Source organism: Rhipicephalus microplus, chromosome 2 (assembly GCF_043290135.1).
Source record: "Rhipicephalus microplus isolate Deutch F79 chromosome 2, USDA_Rmic, whole genome shotgun sequence".
Classification (NCBI taxonomy): domain Eukaryota; kingdom Metazoa; phylum Arthropoda; class Arachnida; order Ixodida; family Ixodidae; genus Rhipicephalus; species Rhipicephalus microplus.
This window is the reverse complement of record NC_134701.1, coordinates 276,759,254-276,780,823: the sequence shown is the minus strand read 5'-3', so window position 1 is coordinate 276,780,823 and position 21,570 is coordinate 276,759,254. Positions and strand designations below refer to the sequence as shown.

Below are 21,570 nucleotides of genomic sequence, written 5' to 3'. Positions count from 1 at the left end.
GCAGGAATCGAACCTACGACCTTCGAATAACGCGTTCGATGGTCTAATTACTGAGATATCACAGCAGCCTTCCCTCCATCCACTTTTCTGGGTTTATATGTGAATTTAGAAGTAGGAGTGTCAGTCAGCGCCATCTATAAGTCAAGCGGCGAGTGTGAAACACCCTTTTATGCGCATGTGTGGCGTCACGTAGCACGTGAACTTATTACGAGTGGGCAGCTGCCCAATAGTCTCTCGTATACAATCTAACGGCACCAAGGCTGCCAGTACGAGACCCTTGTTAATAAATAAGGGAAAGAAGTGTATACATAAGGGCTCGTGTTTTTTTCACCCACTTTTCTTTCTTATTTGAATTCCATTTGTTCTAATAACTTCCCCTATACATTCCTTGGCATTACTGTCTGTTAGATCTCATTACATAGTGTCAAAACACGGAAAAACGATCCCTTAGGTATAAGCTTCTTTCCCTTATTCATTAACGAGGGTCTCGTACTGGCAGACTTGGTGCCTTTAGGTTGTATACGAGGGACTATTTGTCAGCTGCCCACTCGTAATAAGTTCACGTGCTACGTGACGCCAAATAGGCTCAAAAGAGTGTGCTACACTCACCACCATGGCTACTGGTGGCGCTGACTGACACTCCCACGTTCAATTTACATATAAACCCAATAAAGTGGCTGGGGGGATGGCTGTCGTGGTAGCTCAATGGTAGAGCATCGAACGCGTCATTCGAAGGTCGCAGGTTTGGATCCTGCCCACGGCAAGTTATCTTTTCATACACTTTTCTTCATATTTACAATACAATTCGGACTAATATCTTCCCCTATACTTTCCTTGGCATTATTTTCTGTTACATCTCATTAGTATTGTGTAAAACACACAAAAACGAACCCTTAAGTATAGACTTCTTATATATATATATATATATATATATATATATATATATATATATATATATATATATATATATATATATATATATATTGCGTAGACAGAAAAACCGCTGGTCATTAGGGGTAACTGGATTCCCAGAGAAGGCAAGCGGGTTAGGGGGAGACAGAAGGGTAGGTGGGCAGATGAGATTGAGAAGTTTGCGGGTATAAATTGGCAGCAACAAGCACAGGACCGTGTTTCTGTTGGCTTGCTGCTTCTTTATTCTTGCAATATAACGAAGTGATTGGTTGATTCATATGTGGGGTTTAACTTCCCAAAACCACCATATGATTATAAGGAACGCCGTAGTGGAGTGCTCCAGAAATTTCACCCCCCTGGGGTTCATTAACGTGCACTCAAATCTGACCCTACGGGCCTACACCATTTTCGCCTGTATTCTTGCCATACATTGCCCTCTCTAGGTGTCTACTGTAAAACGGCAGCTGATGTGGTGGCTTTGACTCCATCACCTCCAGTGTATTTCTCGTCTCTCACTACCGCCAATTACACACTTGTTTGTTCTATTCTCATTTTTTTTACGGAAAGAAGGATTTCCTGCTCTCTAGGCTGTTGCACGAGAGTACGAAAACAACCGTCACCGCCTCGGCAGTGCATATCTTAGAAGGTCACACGCGCTAATAGCGGCCCATTATAGCAGCAACCAGAACGCCTTGAGTAAAAAGGTCTATAGTTGATATAGAGCTAATGCTTCACGTGCATTGCAGTGAACCATTTGGAAGGAAATGCAATCAACCTGTACGGTGCAGCCACCAACACGGTGCGAACGACCATTCTGTGGACCTTGTACATAGCCGCTAGTGACCCGGATGGTATGCAGGCTCGAGTGCAGCGAGAGATTGACGCCGTGATCGGCCGCAACAAGCCAATTGAATGGGAAGACAGGCGTCGCCTACCTTACACTATGGCGGCTGTCCTGGAGACGCTACGGTGGAGGACAACGGCACCCATGGGCGTACACAGGATGTGAGTGATCTTTTTCCCGATGGCAGATGCATCGCGCCTGTTTGTCGTTTTGTGTTAGGTGATTTCTGGATGGATATGTATGGTTTAACGTACCGAAACCACCATATGGTTATGAGAGGCGCTGTAGTGGAGGGCACCGGAAATTTCGACCACCCGGGGTTCTTTCTAGGTAGGAAGCGCAGCCACTATTACACAGGGCGCACAACACATGTGTAATGTGGCTGCACAATACCAAGATGGATTCATACCAAGTGGCCTGATACAATTGTTTATTGGGGTTTTTTAACGCGCACCGAAATCTAAGCAAACGGGCCTACAGAATTTTTTACTTCATCGGAAGTGCAACCACCGCAGCCGAATATCTTAGACCATTGCGGCGGGGCGTTCAGCGATGTGTAATACCATGAAGTAGTGTTATATGTGATCTAACAGAAAATAATGCCAAGAAAAGTATAGGGAATGCTACTAGACTGAATTGTAATGTAAATATGAAGAAAGGTGGGTCAGAAGATAACTTGTCGTTAATAATAATAATAATAATAATAATAATAATAATAATAATAATAATAATAATAATAATAATAATAATAATAATAATAATAATAATAATAATAATAATAATAATAATAATAATAATAATGCAATTGCTGGTATTTTATACGCCAAAGCCGTGATATAATTACAAGGCACGCCGTAGAGGGGGACTCCGTATGAATTTTTACCACTTTGGCCTATTCATTGTCCTACTAAATCTAAGCACACTGTTGGTCTACGCATTTGACCACCACCAAAATAAGGCCACCGTAACTGAAAAGCACCAACAAGTTTAGCCGTGTGACGCATTACGCGCTAAGTTTCCGCTGCGTGTCTCCCATATTTTTTTAAGTATAAGCCATACCGCACACTGCAATCGATTGAGTTGACTTCACATCGTATATAGCCACCGAAACAAACGTAAACCATATTCAGTAGCTGCTGCACATTTAAAATGCTTACTGACATAACATGATCATGTTGTGTTTCTGATTGATTGATTGATATGTGGGGTTTAACGTCCCAAAATCAACATATGACTGTGAGAGACGCCGTAGAGAAGGGCTCCGGAAACTTCGACCACCTGGGGTTTTTAACGTAAACCCATAATCTGAGAAAACTGGCTTACAGCATTTTCGCCTCCATCGAAAATGCAGCCGCCACCACTGGGATTCGATACCGTAACCTGCGGGTAAGCAGCTGAGTACTTTAGCCATTAGACCACCACGGTGGGGAATGTTGTGTTTCTGTTCGGGATATTATACATTCACCTCTCAATACCGAATCATTAATATTATTAATAAGCCATTTCATGTTCCTAGTTCTGAGGAACTATCACGTCCTTTTATGCGGTATACAAAATATAACTCACACATGATTTTATATTTGCCTTGAAGTCTGAAATCTTGCTGATGAAGTACTCCTGCCCTGAGATAGGTGTGTTAAATTCCGGGTAAACAAAAAATAATGTCATTTATTTTTTAATATAGGAACCTAATGTGCCTCACTGAAAGCTCCAGAAAGCAGCATAATTAGTTTTGTTTGCTTTAGCATATTTTATTTTGTTTCCGAACGGTTGCTTATAGACATTTGAGAGCCTGAACGTATATGAGGTATGAATACTTTTTTCGTAGTTTACTTCACGCTCTAAATTGCCAGAGTCATGTTTTATGCCTATTTTTTTCTTTTTGCCTTACAGCGCCATGAGTGACACCGAAGTTTGTGGATACCACGTGCCTGCCGGAACCTTTGTGATAGCCAACCTGTGGTGCTTGCACAATGACCCCACTTACTGGTGCAACCCACTTCAGTACGACCCGACACGATTTCTCAACTCTGATGGCACGGAGCTAGCCGAGAAGCCGCTGGCTTTCCTACCTTTCAGTGTAGGTAGGTACAAAATGTAGTTTTCGCCAGCGTTGCCGCGATCGTCAATCATTTTAGTGTAGGGAATGACACTCGCAAATACACTCGCACCATCGGAAACGTTGTAGGCCCGTGTGCTCAGATCTGGGTGCACGTTAAAGAACCCGAGGTGGTCGAAATTTCCGGAGCCCTCCACTACGGCGTCTCTCATAATCATATGTTGGTTTTGGGACGTTAAACCCTACATATCAATCATCAACACTCGCAGCATTCGAAGTAAAACGTTTTTGTTTGGAGTGAAGTCATACAGAAACAACAGTCGCATTCTTCGACATCTTCGTTTACCCATAAGCTTACAATAAAGAAAAACTCAACAAAGGGTAAAGTTTTATGCAGCCAAGCCTAGCGTATTTTCCTACCACCTTAGCGACTTTCCCAGAAGCATTTCGAGCTATATTTTAAGTTCATCAGATATTTTTTTTTGAATAAACGGAGTTCGTAGAGCAGCGTTCGGCACAGAAAGCAGGAATCTACAGCTTGAACAAAATAGCCCGAAGGCAAAGACATTATTAGCTTTGTAAATGAAAGCACTATTAATCATTGGCTAATATTACGGTCGTCTGCTAGGCTACGGAGAAAAGGCTACCGGAAGCTACAGCCGCCTATATCGTTGAAGCATTGGCTTAATGGTTCGTTATGCACACGCGTTCTTGTATATACATTTCTCCTGTGTAATAAAAAACGCGGCTGGCAACAGGAGTGGGCTACTATTCCGCAGCAATTTTTTGTACGTTTACGCAACCGTAATATGTAACCTATCTGGCTTACAGGTAGACGTGCATGCCCCGGTGAGACGCTAGGTCTGATGGAAGTGTTCCTGTACGTAGCGACGTTGCTTCAGCACTTCCGGGTGCTTCCAGAAGATGGCGCCGTGATTTCCCTCGAAGCCAACAATGCTGCCATTTCTGTGGCCAATGACACGCAGAAACTGCGCTTTGTACGACGATGAGTGAATATATTTTCGTCAACAAGCTAAATTGTGTGCGTGTGTGTGTGTCACAGAACGAGTCTCTTTTAAATTAAAATAAAAAAAAGAACTTCGTTCAACATGGAAGTGGTAAAATGCTTGGTATCACGCAATATATTTATGTAACCTAACCATGAAATATGATCTTCCTACCTAACTGAGATGTAAAAAGAGTGAAAAATTAAAAACAACGACTAAAGAAGAGAGGACAGGGTGCTGAACTCGCAAACAACATTTATTGGAATGCGCACGCCCATATGTCAAGTCAAGCAACCCAACATTTCTAGAACTAGGTTCCTAGAACCTAGTTCTAGAAGCGTTGAAGCAACCGACCTAGTCACGTGGCACACCATGGCGTCTGCGCAGAAAAGCAAACAGGGTACAAAAAATACATAATCACGGTGAAAAGTGACACGTGTGCAAACGCCTGAGAAGAAAAAAGAAAAAAAAAACTTGAGAATCGACGTTATGCGAAGCATGTAGAGCAAAAGGGACCGCGTTGCAATATTTTTATTGAGCTACACTTCATGAAATGACCCTATATATATGTATAAATGTGGTAAAGAGTTGCAGATGTTTCGAAAGTAGTTCCGAAACTTGGCGCAGCTTTCTGGTAAAATGCTCCATTATCACTCGGAATGCTTGGGTTTGATTTGAGCTGGGACCCTGACATTTATTTTTTGAATTCGTCGGGTAACGCTCGCCCGTTAAAATTGCCCATGTGGGTTCTCGCCGTTCCTGGGTAGATGCTAAGTGTCAATCACCTGTGGCACATACCCGCATACCAGCGGCCCATACTTGCCCGTAGGAATGTGCCACTGTCTGGCGGGAAGTGTTTGACGACGCATGCCATGGGATTGTGACATTATTCATGTCTTGACCTGACCCTACGTTATCCTGATAATGTTGGTGCACGCCAAGTTAAGGGGCTGACCCTGAGAGCACCCAAACGTAAACGGCTAGATAGACAGATATACGCTCAAATTCGCCGAAGTTCACGAAGAAATTCTTCGCATTTAAAACAAGCCGTCAGTATACAACCTGTGGAGCTGCATAATTACTCTACTTGCTGGCATGGCCCACTTCAGTACATAGTCCAAGCAGATTCGCAAATTCTGATCGAAGAGAGCCCAATGAGAAGCCACTGGCTTTCGTAGGCAGGTACAAAGTGTTGTTTTGGTTCGCGGAGACTTTCTAAAGAGCTCGTGGCTTTTTCGATGCATCTCAGGAAACAAGTACCCCGACGTTCTCACTGAATTTTTATTTTTGCTTTTTTTTGCTCTATGACATGAAAGTGCGCTAGGAATCTCACGCCACTTAGAGTAAAACTTCAGTGCAAAATGGAAACTACTAAGTACATTCTTATATAGAAACACTAGTGGCACCCTTTGAAGTATTCTCTCACAGATTCAATGTTGAGGTTTTCACACAATCATGCCTGGCCTAATCTTTCATCCTTTTAGCTAACAATAACGGTGTTTTTACCACAGGGTTTGACATACAGAATTATCTGCTACTTGGGCAGAATTGTTCGTAGGGACAAACATTGTTCGCAGAAAGCATCAAAACCTTTTTCGTTGTGATGTGACACACTTTATGTTACTAGGTGCTTAATTCATTTTTATAATTATGGTCGTTCGTGAGACTACGGTGAAATGTACGACTGCCGATGTCATTGACGTGCTTTCCCTCGGGTTTATGCATAAACGTTTGTCTTTCACAACGAGAAAAGGCTGCTGGATGCAGACGTTGGCTTCTCTCACGTATCCACACTTAAGCAATCGATATAAGCACTTCACATATGCACCTTCAAGCAATCAATATAATATCCCTTATATCTGCTAACAGGTAAACGTGCTTGACCTAACTAAACACTGGCACTTATGGAGGTGTTTTTGTATGTAGACATGTTGCTTCAACACATCCAAGTGGTTCTACAGTACGGCACAGTTATCTCCCCTGAAGAAAACAACGCCGCCATTTCTGTGGCCGATGACACGCAGAAACCACGCTCCTTACGACGACGAGTGAATATGCTCTCGCGAAGATGGTCGGTTTTTGTGTGTGTGTGTGTATAGAACGGGGCACCTCTCAATAAAACAGGAAGAATTTCTTTATTCGTTGAAATAACACAGTGAATAAAACAGCCCAACTGAGTAATCACTATTAACTGAAGTGAACTAATGATGCAACTATTTACTTTTCCGGATGCCAAAAAAAAAAAAAACTCACTCGAGGGGTAATGAAAAAGACAAGGTTCAGTAGATGCAAGCTGATGTGAGCTGAGAAGAACTCGAAAGGAATTGAAATTGCGGATGCTTTACCGTGCATATTTAATCAAATAGCAAATAAGAACATAATGTGGGATGCTGCACCTGTAGAGATACCTAGAACAAATAACTACAGTTATATCAATCCAAACCGGCGATCTTAACAATTTGAAGGGTGGTACAGTTCACATAAACCATTCGTTGTAACCAGTATGTATAGAGAAGGCACATAAGAGGATGAGACTAGCGCTAGGGGCCCGCGCTTTTCATCCTCGTTTTCTACGCGCTGCTTACAATGGAGACACTATACTCATCCATTTCCGTAAGCTGCGGGAAAGTAATAAGCAAGGAGCAGTTTTAAGAATATTTCAATGTACAAAGAGCATGCGACGTGACAATTTTCCATACTTTTGCTACAAAGTCGATACATCATTGTGAACTGCAATGCCCCAGAAGACGTCGTTTCACAATATTGCCATGGATAGCTTTTATCACCATTGAGATCTGTGATAGCCCCACTTAATATCTTGTCAACGTTCCGAACACCTATAGCACGTATAAAAACGTTCAAACAGGTGACGCACTTCGAAAATCATTGGTACACGACCTGTTGTATCTTTCTAGATCTCATTCGTAAAACGTTCGAAAAACCTCCTGTGATGCCTAAGACTATGCACTCGGTGCGTGTTATGGTACCAACTTTATTAAAAGCCACAAATATAAAGAGTGCTGAGTATTCAGCTTATTGTTTACACAAAATTCACCACTGGAAAGTATGCTAAAACCGTCTTTGAAGACAAGTTATGTGTACACTTGTTTGTCTATACAGGTGACATAAAGGGAGACAATAATTATCGTTGTCAGCCACCCAATCGACTCAAAACGCGCAATGAAATTTTCAGGGACTGCTTCCAGCTGACACGATTGTATTAGAAAATTGAAGCCAGTCGTGTTTATATACTGGAAAAAAATATTTTAGTATGTCTCTGTGATCAGACATAGTCCGCTGCGAAGTTTGATTGCAGTTCCCGTGACTCCGCATGCAGGACTTTGAGCTCTGTTGTAAAGTTCCTCCCAAATGTTTAGTTTAACGATGCGTACAAGGGATCGCGATTGTAACGGTTACCCTTTCACTGCTACTTGTAATAGCAAACAATGACTGCTTGTCACATCAGGGAGGAACATGGCGCCGAAATTTACCGCCTTTCTCACGTAATTGTGCCAACGGCAATCACTCTTTGCGGTGGGTTATCTCCTAGAGAATACAATAGAATAATTTTACCCAGCCGTAGTGCGCAGAAACACGGCTGGCTCCATATGTTCAACAGAAACATGCCTGCTTGCTGCCGTCACTAAGAGTTCATTAATCAAGCAGAGTTGATTGGTAAATGAACGGTTATAAATACCGTCTCAGTTTAAGTTTCTCTAAATACACAACTTATCTGCAAAGGTAGTTTCCACGTTCTTGCCGGCCATGAATTTAAAAAAAAAAGCCACAAATCTTCACTTTGAACCCAATACGGTGATATTTCTTTGGGTGGGAGCTTAGACAAGCTGGTAGTAGTTAATGGCCCTTTTCAGCCCAATGCTTCTCAATAAATCTCTTCAGAAGCAAATCTGGCGTTGCGCAAAAGTACGTACGAGAGGCTGCTCACGTGCCGCTGCCGAAGGGCATCAGAGCATTCTCGCTCTGACGTTTCCACTGATTGTGGCTATCTTTTAGGGAACAGCACAGTATTGTCTCCACGCCTAATCAGTAAAAGAATCACAAACTGTGGTGCCAACAAGGTCATATAAACACTTATAAAAGCCCGGGTTCCAACTTCCACGCTTACTTTATCGACGTTTGCATAGTGCTTCTCTGGCTTATTTATCTGCTGCATGCAGTACATGCCTGCCATAGGGTTACTGCGGAGATAGGAGACTCGCCACCGCACAGCTTTAGAGTGCTAGGGAGGCATTTTGTAAACATGTCAACGTGAAATAGCTGAAAAATGTGAGCGTTGAGTCCCCCGACAGTTGCTTCGGAGTTCCTGAATTACAGGAACTTCCGAACGGGCCAAATAATGTTCCCATGAGTTTCACCATGCAGAAGACTAGACGCGGAACATAACCGTGAATAAAAAAACTATATTTCTAAATCGGCGTCTAGATTTTAGTAATATTGGCGATTTGTATCGTTAGTGTTGAAAAGCTGCGCGCTGAATCATGTGAAAAAAAAGTTTTCTTTCGAATGATTCAACTTTTTACAAACTAATATTTGTGCAAACTACTCCCCCCCCCCCCCCCCCCCGCTTTTCCTTTTCCTAAGTCTGGGTGGATCAATACAGTTGGCTGTGAAAGAAAAAAGAAACGGTTTTCATCTCCAAACTTTTTATTATTCACATGAAAAATAAATATTTGGTAAATATCAGCGCTGAATTTGTTTACATTGTGTGCCTCTCTTGGCCCGTTGGTATCTGCGCCACTTGCCTCCACTATGTTAAATGGACAAGCCAAACTGGTTGCAGCGCTCAACTTGAATTCTTGTTCGTCAGACACTGTTGTTTGGAACAACATAGATCCCCGATTTCTGGTCGCTTTTGTTTTGTTGGTTGTATGTAACTCGCGTACCATATTCTGCAGTATTTGTTCCGTTTTGTTGGGGTCACATTCATTACTTCGAGCTTGGGGCGGAATCGGGATTTTTCGCGAGGTGCTCACCACAAATGGCTGCACCCATGCAAAATAAGCATTCCATTTTTTTATTGTCAGCGTTTGTCTGCTTCGCATGTCTCGCTGCCTTGACGGTGTCCATTCTATTGCTCTTCATAGCTATTTCAAGAATGTTTTACCGTTATGTCGACATTGAATTTGTGGCTAAAAGAAAGAAAATAAACTGAAATATAAGTGAAGTAGCAGCGGTGTTTATCTGATAAAGCGGTTAAGGTAAGCAAATGCTTTTTCATGAGTGGCTCCTCGTTGAGTATGATACGGCTATACCTCAAGATAAGTTCAGAACAGGCACTCAGACAGATAAAAAAGATTAGGAGAGTATTCGGGGCATGTTATTTGTGTCAGTGTGCAGGCGCTCTCTGCGCTAAACATGGCGTTCTATAATATTAAAGACCCCTATTTTCATGTATGTGTTATTTCCATTATGTGCGTGAGACTTTTGACGTGGAACAGTTGCTTGCCGGGCTAGTGTCTTCACTGCAACTTGTGACGCTAAAAAAAGTGGTACCCACGACGACAAAGAGAATACAGAGCGCTGATGTCAGCGCAATACGCGATCCGTCTCTGCCAACATCCCTTCCACTTTCTTGCGCAGTAACATGAGACGCTTTGCCGTGGAAAGGCGTTCGATGTGAGATGATACGTAAAATAAATCTCCATAAAGAGCAAAACCTAACATGAATGTTGAACATACCTCGTCACTTTCTCATTTCACGTGTCCGTGTTTTCACACTTCGCATTATTATGTGATGGATCACTACCCAATATGGAATTTTCAGTCATTGTGCAGAGAACGAAAAAAAAAAAATCAGGCACCAACTTCTTGCTCGCTTTACTCGCACAGGAGAAAAAGTAATCGTGAAAATAAATAGGTGCCTCGTATCTGTGTCAGTTCCTTGTCGATTCTGTGGCGGGTGTCTTGGGAAATTTCAGACGTAGAGAGATAAGGGACACCCATACATCACGGCCTTCACTTAAGATAAAAAAAAATCTTTAACGAAGAGACGACAATCAATCTCGGGCTCATCTAGAATGTTTGGGAAAACTGATGTGTCACAGATAAGCAAATGCAGCGGGCTAGTAAAACACACGAAGAAAAAATGACACGTGGATGTCACACGCATGAACAGGACAAGGCCGAACTGAAGATGGCTTATTTGTCGTATTCATGCTGATACAAAGGATGAACACAATAAAAAAATTGGCCCCATATCTGCATGTTTCACTGCAAATGTCATCAAAAGACGATAGTCTTGAGTGTGGAGAGAGTGAACAAAACGCTAATTTGATGTTCTGCACGAGAAAATCGGTGCATGGTATTCTGGAGGCGCTGTGATTCCTCCAGAATACCCGACACGATTCCTCAACTCTGATGGCACAGAGCTTACTAAGAAGCCACTGGTTTTTCTGCCTTTCAGTGTAAGTAGGTGCAATGTGCAAATCTTGGTTACCGCGAACTTGCTCGCTGAGCTCACATTTGTCGGTGGTTTCAAAAATAAGGTATATTACAGCTGCTCCTTATTGGTACTTGCCTACGCAGCATAAATCGGTATGTTTACAAAGGGCATTCTACTTAATTTTATGAAGATGGTGCGAGCAATGAAAAGGAAAATGATATGTGTAACCTTAAGGAATATGAAGATAGCAGAGTGGTCCAGAGAAAAAAAAAAAACGGGTGTTAAGAACTTACTAGTCCAAATCAAGCTGAAGAAACGGACATAGGCAAGGACATCTAACACGTAGAGAATATAACAACTAGCCACTAAAGGTAAATGACTTGATTCAAAGAAACGGTGAACGGACTAGGAGAAGACAGAACGTTAGGTGGGCGGATGGAATAAAAAAAGTTCGTCGGTTTGATGCGGATGCAGCAAACACAGGACCGTGTTGTTTGGCTGAACATATGGGAAAGGCTTTTGTCCTACAGTTGACGTTGTCTGTCTGCTGGGGATGACGATATCTTGAAAAAGCCGGAGTAAGTCAGGCACGAAACAAAGTTGTGTTTTTAAATGTAAGGCATCTTCAACTACGTGCTTAAGGTTTGTGCACTGCGACGAGCCACTGCATTGCATAGAAAGTAGATTTTAAAAACTATAACCGGCTAAACTCACTAAGTTTCTACATACCACGGTGTGCGAAGACATTTATGTATAAACGTTTGTGCCATCATGCTTATTTTTGAGAAAACGGCGTGGGCTGCAGACGTTGACTCCACTCGAGCTGTAAGCTAGTATACCTTTCCACCCATAAAGTATGCCATTCATCCGCTTTCAGGCGCTTGCCCTGGTGAGAACCTGGGTATGATGGAAGTGTTCTTTAATGTAGCCACGCTGCTTACACTTCTGTGTGCTTCCTTAGGACGGCAAGGTCATCTCTCTCGAGCCAAAAATCGATTTTATTTCTTGTGGTGAATCGCACACAAAAACTACGCTTCGTAGGACGTTGAGCGAAGGTGTTTCCACACAGAACCTCAATTTTTAGTCTGTAAAGAACGTCTAGTGTTTATAGAGTAAAAAAAAAAACGGGACGCATGTTGAACGTTGAATAAATAAAATTTTTTGAATCATACGATGTAGTTATAACACTTAGAGGAAGTGTACTAACGATGAATTATGACCTACCCTTCCGAGTGGCATCGCAAAGAATGAAGCAGTGTCAAATGCATAGCTCATTGAATGACCGGTCAGGTGTGATGAGAAAAAACGGAAGATATGTAAAATTCTAGATTATCTACCATTCATGGTTTGTAATTTAAAAGTAATTATGATCATCGCATGAACAATATTGCGGAGGCTACAAGCTATAGGTGTATTGACCCAAGCTGATCTTTTTTGCAAATTCTGCTCGCAGGTGGTTTGCAAGGTATCAAAGGAAGAATGAATTCGTAACTCCAGTAGTACTGTGCACTTTGTATTATGTGATATTACAATTATTCAGCCATTTGTTTAGAAAGTCCAACAAAACTGGGAATTAAAATCACCCACAGGGAGTCATTTAGCAATGTTGCAATACGACTCGACATCCATATAAAAAGCTTAAATACATGTGATCAAAAATGCGCCAAGCGTATATAACGACATTAAAACATCTGACCGGTACTACGATGACAGTTTCTGGCATACGTTCACATAACGCTTGAAACGTCAAAGTTGCGTTTAAGATGGGATGCGCTTATTGATTGAATCTTAACGAATCCATAATTATATTTCCTAAAATGGAAGCTTAGAGAGTTGGTATAATAGTTGAGAGGTCTTTCAGCAGTATTTATTGTTGGTATCTTTTTTTCAGTGACACAAGTGCACTTCGCAAAGTACCAGACAGGGGTGCGACATGAGCACTTCTTAATACAATGCCAGATATTCGAAAGCTAGGGACGCTGAAGTACGTTAAATTCAATCCTTGCCAGTTAGAGGAAAAAAAATACGAGGAAAAGAATGGTAGGGAGGGTAACCAGTCTATAGGCTGCCTGTTTGCTACCCTGCACATGGGAGAAGGATGAGGGGATGAAAGATAGAGAGGAGAGAGGGAAGGGATATAAACACAGCACATTAAATCGTTGGGCTGGAAATTTTCGAATGTTTTTTTTTATGGTCTGCGTACGACCCTCTGCGTAATGAGAACGACTAGTTTGATATTGCAAAGTGTTGCGTAATTAATACACTATTCTACAACCACAGTGTCACAACAAATGAATACTTACTATCCGTCTTTTCTCTCTGTGCACCCGTTGCAAGTTCGACAGGAAGAAGGACGCTTTTTGTACATTAGGTCAAGGATGAAGTTCGTTATGAATACTTCCCACTATAAAAGTTTTTGCACCATTACAGGTACTAGACTGTACTCGTTTAGTGCCCTGCTATTTCAGCAAAAGACATTTGCTATCATCTCGATCATATCTCTCCGGGCGGACTCAGTGCGTTGCTATTGAAAATTTCTGCTCTTCATATCGCGAAATTAAATCGGGAGTACCGCAGGGTAGCGTATTGGGACCGACCTTATTTAATGTCTATGTAAATGACATTGCTGAAATTGTTAGTGATGCATCCATTGTGCTGTACGCTGACGATACAAGTTTGTTTGTCTCTGGCCATGAACTTGATGATCTGTCACAGAAGTCTTGCAATATTCTTTCTAATCTGTCGGCGTGGTCTCGTAATAGCGCTCTAACAATTAACAGCTCAAAATCGAAAGCCATATTGTTCTGGGCGAGAGGCAGCCAATCTTGTTTCAATCAAGAATTATTCTTAGACGGTGCTCACATTGAAATTTTGAGGAAATACAAAGTGTTAGGCGTTACGTTTTTAGAACACATGAGTTGGACCGATCACGCAACTAATATCAAAATCGTTGTCATCTGCTGCTGGTGTGCTGTCGCGCTGTCGGCATTTTTTCCTGAGAAGGTGAAGTTGCAAATATATTACGCCTTGTTTGAATCACATCTTCACTATTGTGCGCTTGTATGGGCCACCACCACGAAAGCTAATATTCGTACACTTCTTCAACTTCAAAAACGCGCTTCGACAAATAGCCATTGTACCCTATTTTCATCCTAGTGCTCAACTTTTTCAAAAACATAATATAGTACGTGCAACAAATCTTTACTAATACCGACTTTTATATTCATTTTGTTTCGGTTCCGACAATATCAAATCCTTCCTAAAACATACGTCACGACTCGAATACAAAAAAAGTGACTCGCACACTCGTAGACAAGACAGGTGGCTAGTACCATTTAGACGCACAAATTATCTTATGCAGTCACTACGACATAGCCTACCTTCATTGTTAAATAAAGTGCAAGGGAAAACATTTAATCCGAATACTTTGACTCGCAAACAAATTAGACAATACTTTTGTAAATCGGAATGAACATAATAAAGACATCGTTACTACATTTTCGCATTTTCCGTTATATTATCTACTTCGCGCTCACTTTTTCAATATACAAAGTATCATCATATTGTGCATTATGGTCATATTTATAGCAGTGCTTTTCTTAGTGTTGTAAATACTATTGCTTCTTATGTATCACAATGAACTGTCACATCTCTTCTCACATAGGTATTACATTTCTATGTTATTTTTAAGTACCATGTGTTCGTGGGAAATCACTAGTGTTATTCAACATGTTGCAAGTTCCTAGTTTTAATTAAATTGTGTATTATATTTGCATATATGCTAAACATCTGTATTTATGTTGGTTTTAGTGTTACTGCTGCCATGTGAGGGCCTTCAGGCCCATTCAAGTTGTACCATGCAGCTTTTCGCCTGAAGGACCCCCAACAATTTCATTGGAAAATAAAAGCATTTCTGATTCTGATTCTGATCTCCGCCAAGTTAAGCATCTCTCAGACTGACAGAACCTCTGCGCAACTTCCACATTTTTCAGTGTTTGACCAGCTTTTCCGGTGTAGCACGGTGTCACCACCGCACCACATCAGCAAACACTTCTCAAGCGACGCCTGAATAAACACAAAATCGAAACTCGGAATGCACTATCTCCGGATATGTAAAGCCTCACTGGCTGGTTTACCTGCCTGGCGTAGCAGGTCTGCTGCAGGGCTACTGAAGATAAAAACATGGCCGTAACGTGACTTTAGCGACCCAGAGAGGCACTTGGTAAACATTTCAACGCGGAATAACTGACAAATGATAGTTTTATGTCCCCAACTACTGAACTGGAGCTCCGTAAAGGTCAACAGCCAAGAACACCAATATGAAACTCCTTTCCCCTGGATTCTCCATAAACACGGACGCGAGGGCAAACATAAAACGACTGCAGATGACTGATGGCATTTGTCAGTCAAGGTAAGTATATCGAAGGGCAGCAGAGGACGCACTGGAAGGGCCTCACCAGCTGCTTCTACTTCCGATTTGGTTCTCAAACATTGATGAAGGCTGTAGGGAAAGCAAGTCAAACATACTTTAATAGAATTCGAAATCGCAGATGTCTCTTACGCTTTCAAGTCCGACTACAATAAAGCGCTAGCAATGACACGTAGATGGTTGGTTGTCCGTGCTTAGCGGTCCTTCATTGCGTCTTGAGCAGTTGTAACAAAAACCATTAAAACGTGTAGCAGTGAATTATCACGGAATGCTATAGGGTAAGCCAGACATTTCAAACATTGCTTCGTCACGAATTCGCCGGGAACACTTTCAAAGCGACACAACGAGGGGGAATTGAACAAAGGAGAATGACAGGCGCTTGGCGAAAAGCTCCAAATGCTCGCCAAGACACCGTGTATACGTACCTTCCGGATATTATCGGGAGTTTATGGTATTTGTAGCCTTCTCTTTTATGACCCAAGGGCAGCCGTAAGATAGCGGCGTTGCAAAGGTAATCTCCATTCACGTGACATTTTTGTCTGTGCGGAGGACTTGACGACAACGCCCAACAAGAACGTCTTACTGATAACAATTCACTGATGTATAGTTTCCTGGGACGACACGGAGTAGATAACCTCAGCATCAGCGGAGATGAGCGTTGGAAGCCTGCTGAACTTGGTCTCACATGTGAGTGACGGAAACCATTTTTTTCAAAATCATATCACTCAGATCTCGGTTAATCTATCAGTACTCTTAACGCAGTTTCACAACAGTTTTTATTTTACAAAGGTTCTTAGGTGCGATAGGTGTTTCATCAACCTACTGAAGAGCTGCACTGAAATATAATGTCTCCCATGAAGCCATATGCCCTCGAGTCTTTTGGCTTGGGTGAGCGAGTGTACCGCTGGATCTGCTGCTATCTTCAAATGAGATCTTTGTTTATGGAAACTGATGATGGACAGACATCTGAGCATTACATACACCGCGGTGTTCCCCAAGGTGGTGTATTGAGCCCCACAATATTCAGTCTCTTCATAATCGGCCTCGTGGAAACATTACCAGAGTCTGTGCAGATATATCTATGCAGACGATATTGGTGTTTGGTCATCTGGTGTAACACGTCTGCAGATAGGTGCGAAACTTCAAAAAAGCTACGAACTCTATTTTGGCGTACCTTAGAGAGCAAAGCCTCGAGATTTCTCCAGACAAATTGGCGCTGGTTGTGTTCACGTGGAAGGCAATGACGTCATATTCCACCACCATCAATGGACGAAATGTCTGCTACACACGCACACACAGGCTCTTGGGAGTCACCATTGATCAAAATCTCTGCTTGAATCTCCATGTGGCCACTTTGAAAAAGCGCCTAACAGCCATTTCCCAACTTCTCAACTTCCTCAGAGGAAAAAAGTGGGGCACGTCAGTACACGCAATGTTGCAGCTATACAGGATGTTGTTCCTGGGGTACCTGTGGTACAGCTTGCCTGCTTTGGCTAACACCTGCAAAAGTAGCAAACGTACAACCGAAAACACCCAGGGTCTGTCACTCAGAGTTTGTTTTGGATTACCACGCTGCACTTCCACAACGGAGACCATCGCAATCGGCAAAGACCATTCGGCCTCAGTGCACATTAATCTAGAGGTGCTTCGAACGCATATTAGGCACCTTGTTCGCGTCCCTGCCAACCACATCGCTTCGCTTCCAGAAGACCGACCGAGTGACTCCTTCTGTAAGAGAGTATTGAGTTACCGTGAGTGTCTTCCAGCAAGCCACACTCCTCCGGAACCTATCCTGACACCCCCTTGGTATTTAGACCATCCAAACCTACGCTTGACAGTGCCAGGAATTTGCAAAAAGGCGGATCTCTCGACACCAGCTTTGAAGCAGCTGACTCTAAATATGCTGCATGAAGGATATAAACACCACGTTAAACATTATACGGATGGTTCGACAAATGTTAGGGGATCTGCCGGATCTGTGATTTTCTCAGCAAGAGCCAAAACCATCCAATTTCAAACGTCTCACAAAAGAACATCGACAGCCGCAGAGCTCGCAGCACTCCACTGAGCATTCCGCAGTATTGATCAAGAAGCGCGTCTAAAAGGGTGCATTTTCACCAATTCGAAACTATCTCTGTACTTATTCGAACTGAGCTATGACGTAGACCTCAAGACTGATTGGTTCTGGAAACAAGACAATTGTATCAGCAAGTACTACAGAAAGGACATAAGGTACTACAGAAAGGACAGAAAGGACCTGGCAGGCTCGCCATTATATTGGAATGAAAATTTATTCTTTATCGGTGCCAAGGTTCGTCAACGCTTGTTTTGCGTGTCGTGCGAGGAGAAATGGACTTTGAGACGACGTGATGGTAACAACACACACGACGTTTATGACAGAACACGGAAACTAAACATATAAAACACTGAGGCAGAAAAAATACATACAATGGGACAGAGAGAACTAAGCTTGATAAACAAATGACCAATTGTTGTTTAAGTAAAAGCGTTCTAAATCCTGAGGGCCAGATCGGCGGTACGACCGACGCCGATGAGGTGCAGGCCAGGAGGCGGTGGAAAGGCGCTGTGGAAGGCGCTCACTTGCCGATGTGCGACGCTCTGGTGACACCGGCGCTTGACGGCATGGGTGCGACTACGGAGCAGTCAACCCGCATCGGAGACGCGATGCTCCATGCGGGGAATGGCCAGCCCGTCCAGCGAAGAGCGTGCGCCGAGACGCGATGCTCGGCGCAACCGTGACCATTAGCCAGGCCACGTTCATCGCTGTGCCGAACGGCTGACCGTGGAGACGCCTCACCGAGATCCGCGATGCCCTCGGCAAGGAAAAAAACGGCAGGCCAGGCCATGCCCCGAGATGCAGTACTCGTGCCGGCAATGCCGCCCCAGCTGATAGTTTAACGCAGCAGCGTGGACGGCCGCGTTCCCTGGCCGGAACCTGGATCGCCTGCGTTCGACGCTTCGGCCCACTGTCTTCCGTCTGCCGCTGCTTTGGCTCGTCCCCAGCCGCAAAGCTTACTGCCACGTAATGGTCACACGTGGCCCAATCGTGGTACGCCACCTCCATGGGCCACCACAGGTGATCAGCTGATTGGCTTACCTCACGCGCACAGTTAGCTCGAAATCACACGCGCGTTGCCCTGCACTTCCGTCGTTGTCGTCATTTTCTTCACTCATCACAGTAACTTTTCAATGGTTACCGGGCCACTGCGGAATCATCGATAACGAGCATGCCGACGCTGCAGCAAAGAACGCTCACCAAAATTGCATGATGGATCCCATTCCACTGTGAAGAAGCATCTCAGTAGCAACGATTAATACGCTCGCGCACGATCTCACCAGGTATCTGTGGAACACGCCCGGATTTCTACACACCCGTCTTCACCGTATGGACCCACATCTAGGACTATCCATTCCATCTGCGTTATCCAGATCTGAGACAGCCGTTCTCTGTCGCATGTGGCTTGGGGTGTCTTTTACGAACGCCTTTGCTTGCCGCATCGGATGAGCAGACAGTACTGCGTGTGAGCATTGTGGCACTGACTAAACCATTGAACATATTTTGTGTCAGTGTCCTCAGTACAACTGTCAGAGACAGTCCATGTCAGCAGTGGTTGCACGCCTCGACGACCAGCCGCTTTCCGAAAAATTAATTTTGGAATACCAGAAAGATTGAACTTCACGCCAAAAAGCGACGAAGGCCCTCCTGAACTTTCTGCGATCGACCCGCTTCGTCGAACGTTTGTGACGTTTTAGTGTATTTGCGTGTTTTCGCTTCTGTTTCGCTCTCTTTCTCTAATTTTTTGTCTTACTTTTCTGTCTGCCATTTTCCTTTCCCCAGTGCAGGGTAGCAAACCAGACAGCCAGACATATGCTTTCTGTTTAACCTCCCTGCCTTTATTCACACCATCTCTCTTTCTCTCTCTCTCTCTACATACGCTTTGTGTTATATGTTTCACTGTGCAGTTTTTTCTCTGTTTGGTATTATTTTATTGTACGCGCAGATATAAAACCTGCTGGCAGTCTCACTATCGTGGATGGCTATCTCCACGAATAAGTCAACAGTAAGATTTTCACCTTGGTCGCTAGCTGTAAAAATTGCTACATTATAAGGATAATAAACTGCACAATAGGGAATGACATTGGTACCAGTGTTTTGACAACCATGGCAACAACAACTCCACCTCTCGAAACAATGACACCAGAAACATTCCCTGTTTCACGAGCTCCAATCAGTTAAAGCCTACATGTACCCCTCAGCTTTTGCTCTGTTCGCTTTATAAGGGTCAAGACAGTGCGATAAATGTACTACAACCAGTGTGTGTGACTGTACCTTATAGAAACCACGACGGTGACACCTACAACGGTGACTCCAACAACATTATTATTACAGGTAATAGTTGGCGTGTGGACAAAGTGAATAACCCTTTATTTGTCAGTGCTTGTTGTGAAAATGGTCCAGCGTGACAGAGTGTAATAATTGGAATATAGCCAACAGCAGCCTGGCCTCATTGTAAGAAAATCTTATCTCTTCCAGATGCTAGAATGGGGATGTGCCTGGCCGTTGGTAACTACTTGGTTGGCTATCGTCCTTGCCACAGTTCTCACGATTAGGAGCTTTTGTGCGAAAAGCGGGGGTCCCAAAAACAAGCTTACGGCACCCGGTCCAGGGGGAGTGCCCATACTTGGCTACCTTCCATTCTTACAAGGCCCCTATCATGTCACTTTCAAGGAACTCGGCAAGCAGTATGGACCCATAATAAAGTAACTATGGTCTATATATATAACTTTTACTTTATAGCCAATACGAGCGAAAAGTATATCAAAGATTCGTTATTAGTATGGGGCCACCGCACCATGTTTTCGAGTGTCTATTTTAAGCCTCGATCGCTGATGTAATACGTGCGCCAAATTGTTGTTGCATGGCCGATTATAGTAGAGATATACAGCACCGGATTTGCCCCCTATTTTGAGCTTCTTGGGATATTTTGGAATACCGAAGACGCAAATCAATGAACAACAACAACAACAACAACAACAACAACAACAACAACAACAACAACAACAACAACAACAACAACAACAACAACAACAACAACAACAACAACAACATTAATAATAATAATAATAATAATAATAATAATAATAATAATAATAATAATAATAATAATAATAATAATAATAATAATAATAATAATAATAATAATAATAATAATAAAATTAATAATGATAATAACAATAACATTACCGATGACTACGATACTGGCCTAACGCGAATTCCGAGTGCAGCTTCGTGTTGGAGCAAGATCAACGATGTTTGAACATCTGGGTTTTCGCAAGTTATCAAATACGTCATAAATGATAACTTTTCGTATAGAGACAGTGCCCCCTACGCCATTATTGGTCTTTCTGTGGAGAAGCGAGGTACCCGCCACACGCCTGTAAGGTACACGCTGCAGTGAATTTGCCGCCTGTCTCAGGGCCTTTTTTGTAGAATAATGGACGGCCATAATGAAGGCCCTTGTTCACGTCCTCTTGATCCTGGGCATTTTTTTCTTATTTTTAACGGCTTGGTTAGGCTACTAGCGGCAACAGCGACGGTGACGCCACTCATCGTACAGCCCAAGAGATATATTATAAAGTAGCTTCACATCTCATGCACTATTATATATAGGCATCACTCAATATGTGATCATCGCCAGGCCGTTACACCAAATGAGGTTTCACATATTCTGTCGGTAAGATGCGACAAAATGCATAATGGCAGAATAGGCCCAAATGAATTACAAAATATTTTTTTGAGAATTTAATATCAATGCTAGGAAATGTAAACTGGTCATGATTAATACTGTGGTGGGTAACTGCTACAGACGTCAGTTTAAAGGTTTATCGGGCCTT

The 21,570-nt window shown here is 42.9% G+C and overlaps 3 protein-coding genes across 5 annotated transcripts in view; 2 read left to right on the top strand and 1 right to left on the bottom strand.

Annotated features, from left to right (window-relative positions):
- Positions 1-4,853, top strand: part of LOC119162981 (cytochrome P450 2L1-like) — a 29,741-nt gene extending 24,888 nt beyond the window's left edge. For both annotated transcript variants that reach the window (XM_075884863.1, XM_075884860.1), the window contains exons 7-9: positions 1,659-1,917; positions 3,650-3,844; positions 4,651-4,853. In XM_075884863.1, coding sequence (XP_075740978.1) covers positions 1,659-1,917; positions 3,650-3,844; positions 4,651-4,825 — 629 coding nt within the window. In that variant the 3' untranslated portion in view covers positions 4,826-4,853. The remainder of the gene's footprint in view (positions 1-1,658; positions 1,918-3,649; positions 3,845-4,650) is intronic.
- LOC119162990 (uncharacterized) overlaps positions 1-21,570 on the bottom strand; it is a 177,127-nt gene that overhangs the window by 82,398 nt on the left and 73,159 nt on the right. The gene's annotated exons all lie outside the window — the stretch shown is intronic.
- LOC119179208 (cytochrome P450 2H2) overlaps positions 16,211-21,570 on the top strand; it is a 26,110-nt gene continuing 20,750 nt past the window's right edge. Inside the window, exons 1-2 of the mRNA XM_037430280.2 lie at positions 16,211-16,341; positions 20,210-20,436. Of these exons, the coding sequence (XP_037286177.2) occupies positions 16,306-16,341; positions 20,210-20,436 (263 nt within the window). The 5' untranslated portion in view covers positions 16,211-16,305. The remainder of the gene's footprint in view (positions 16,342-20,209; positions 20,437-21,570) is intronic.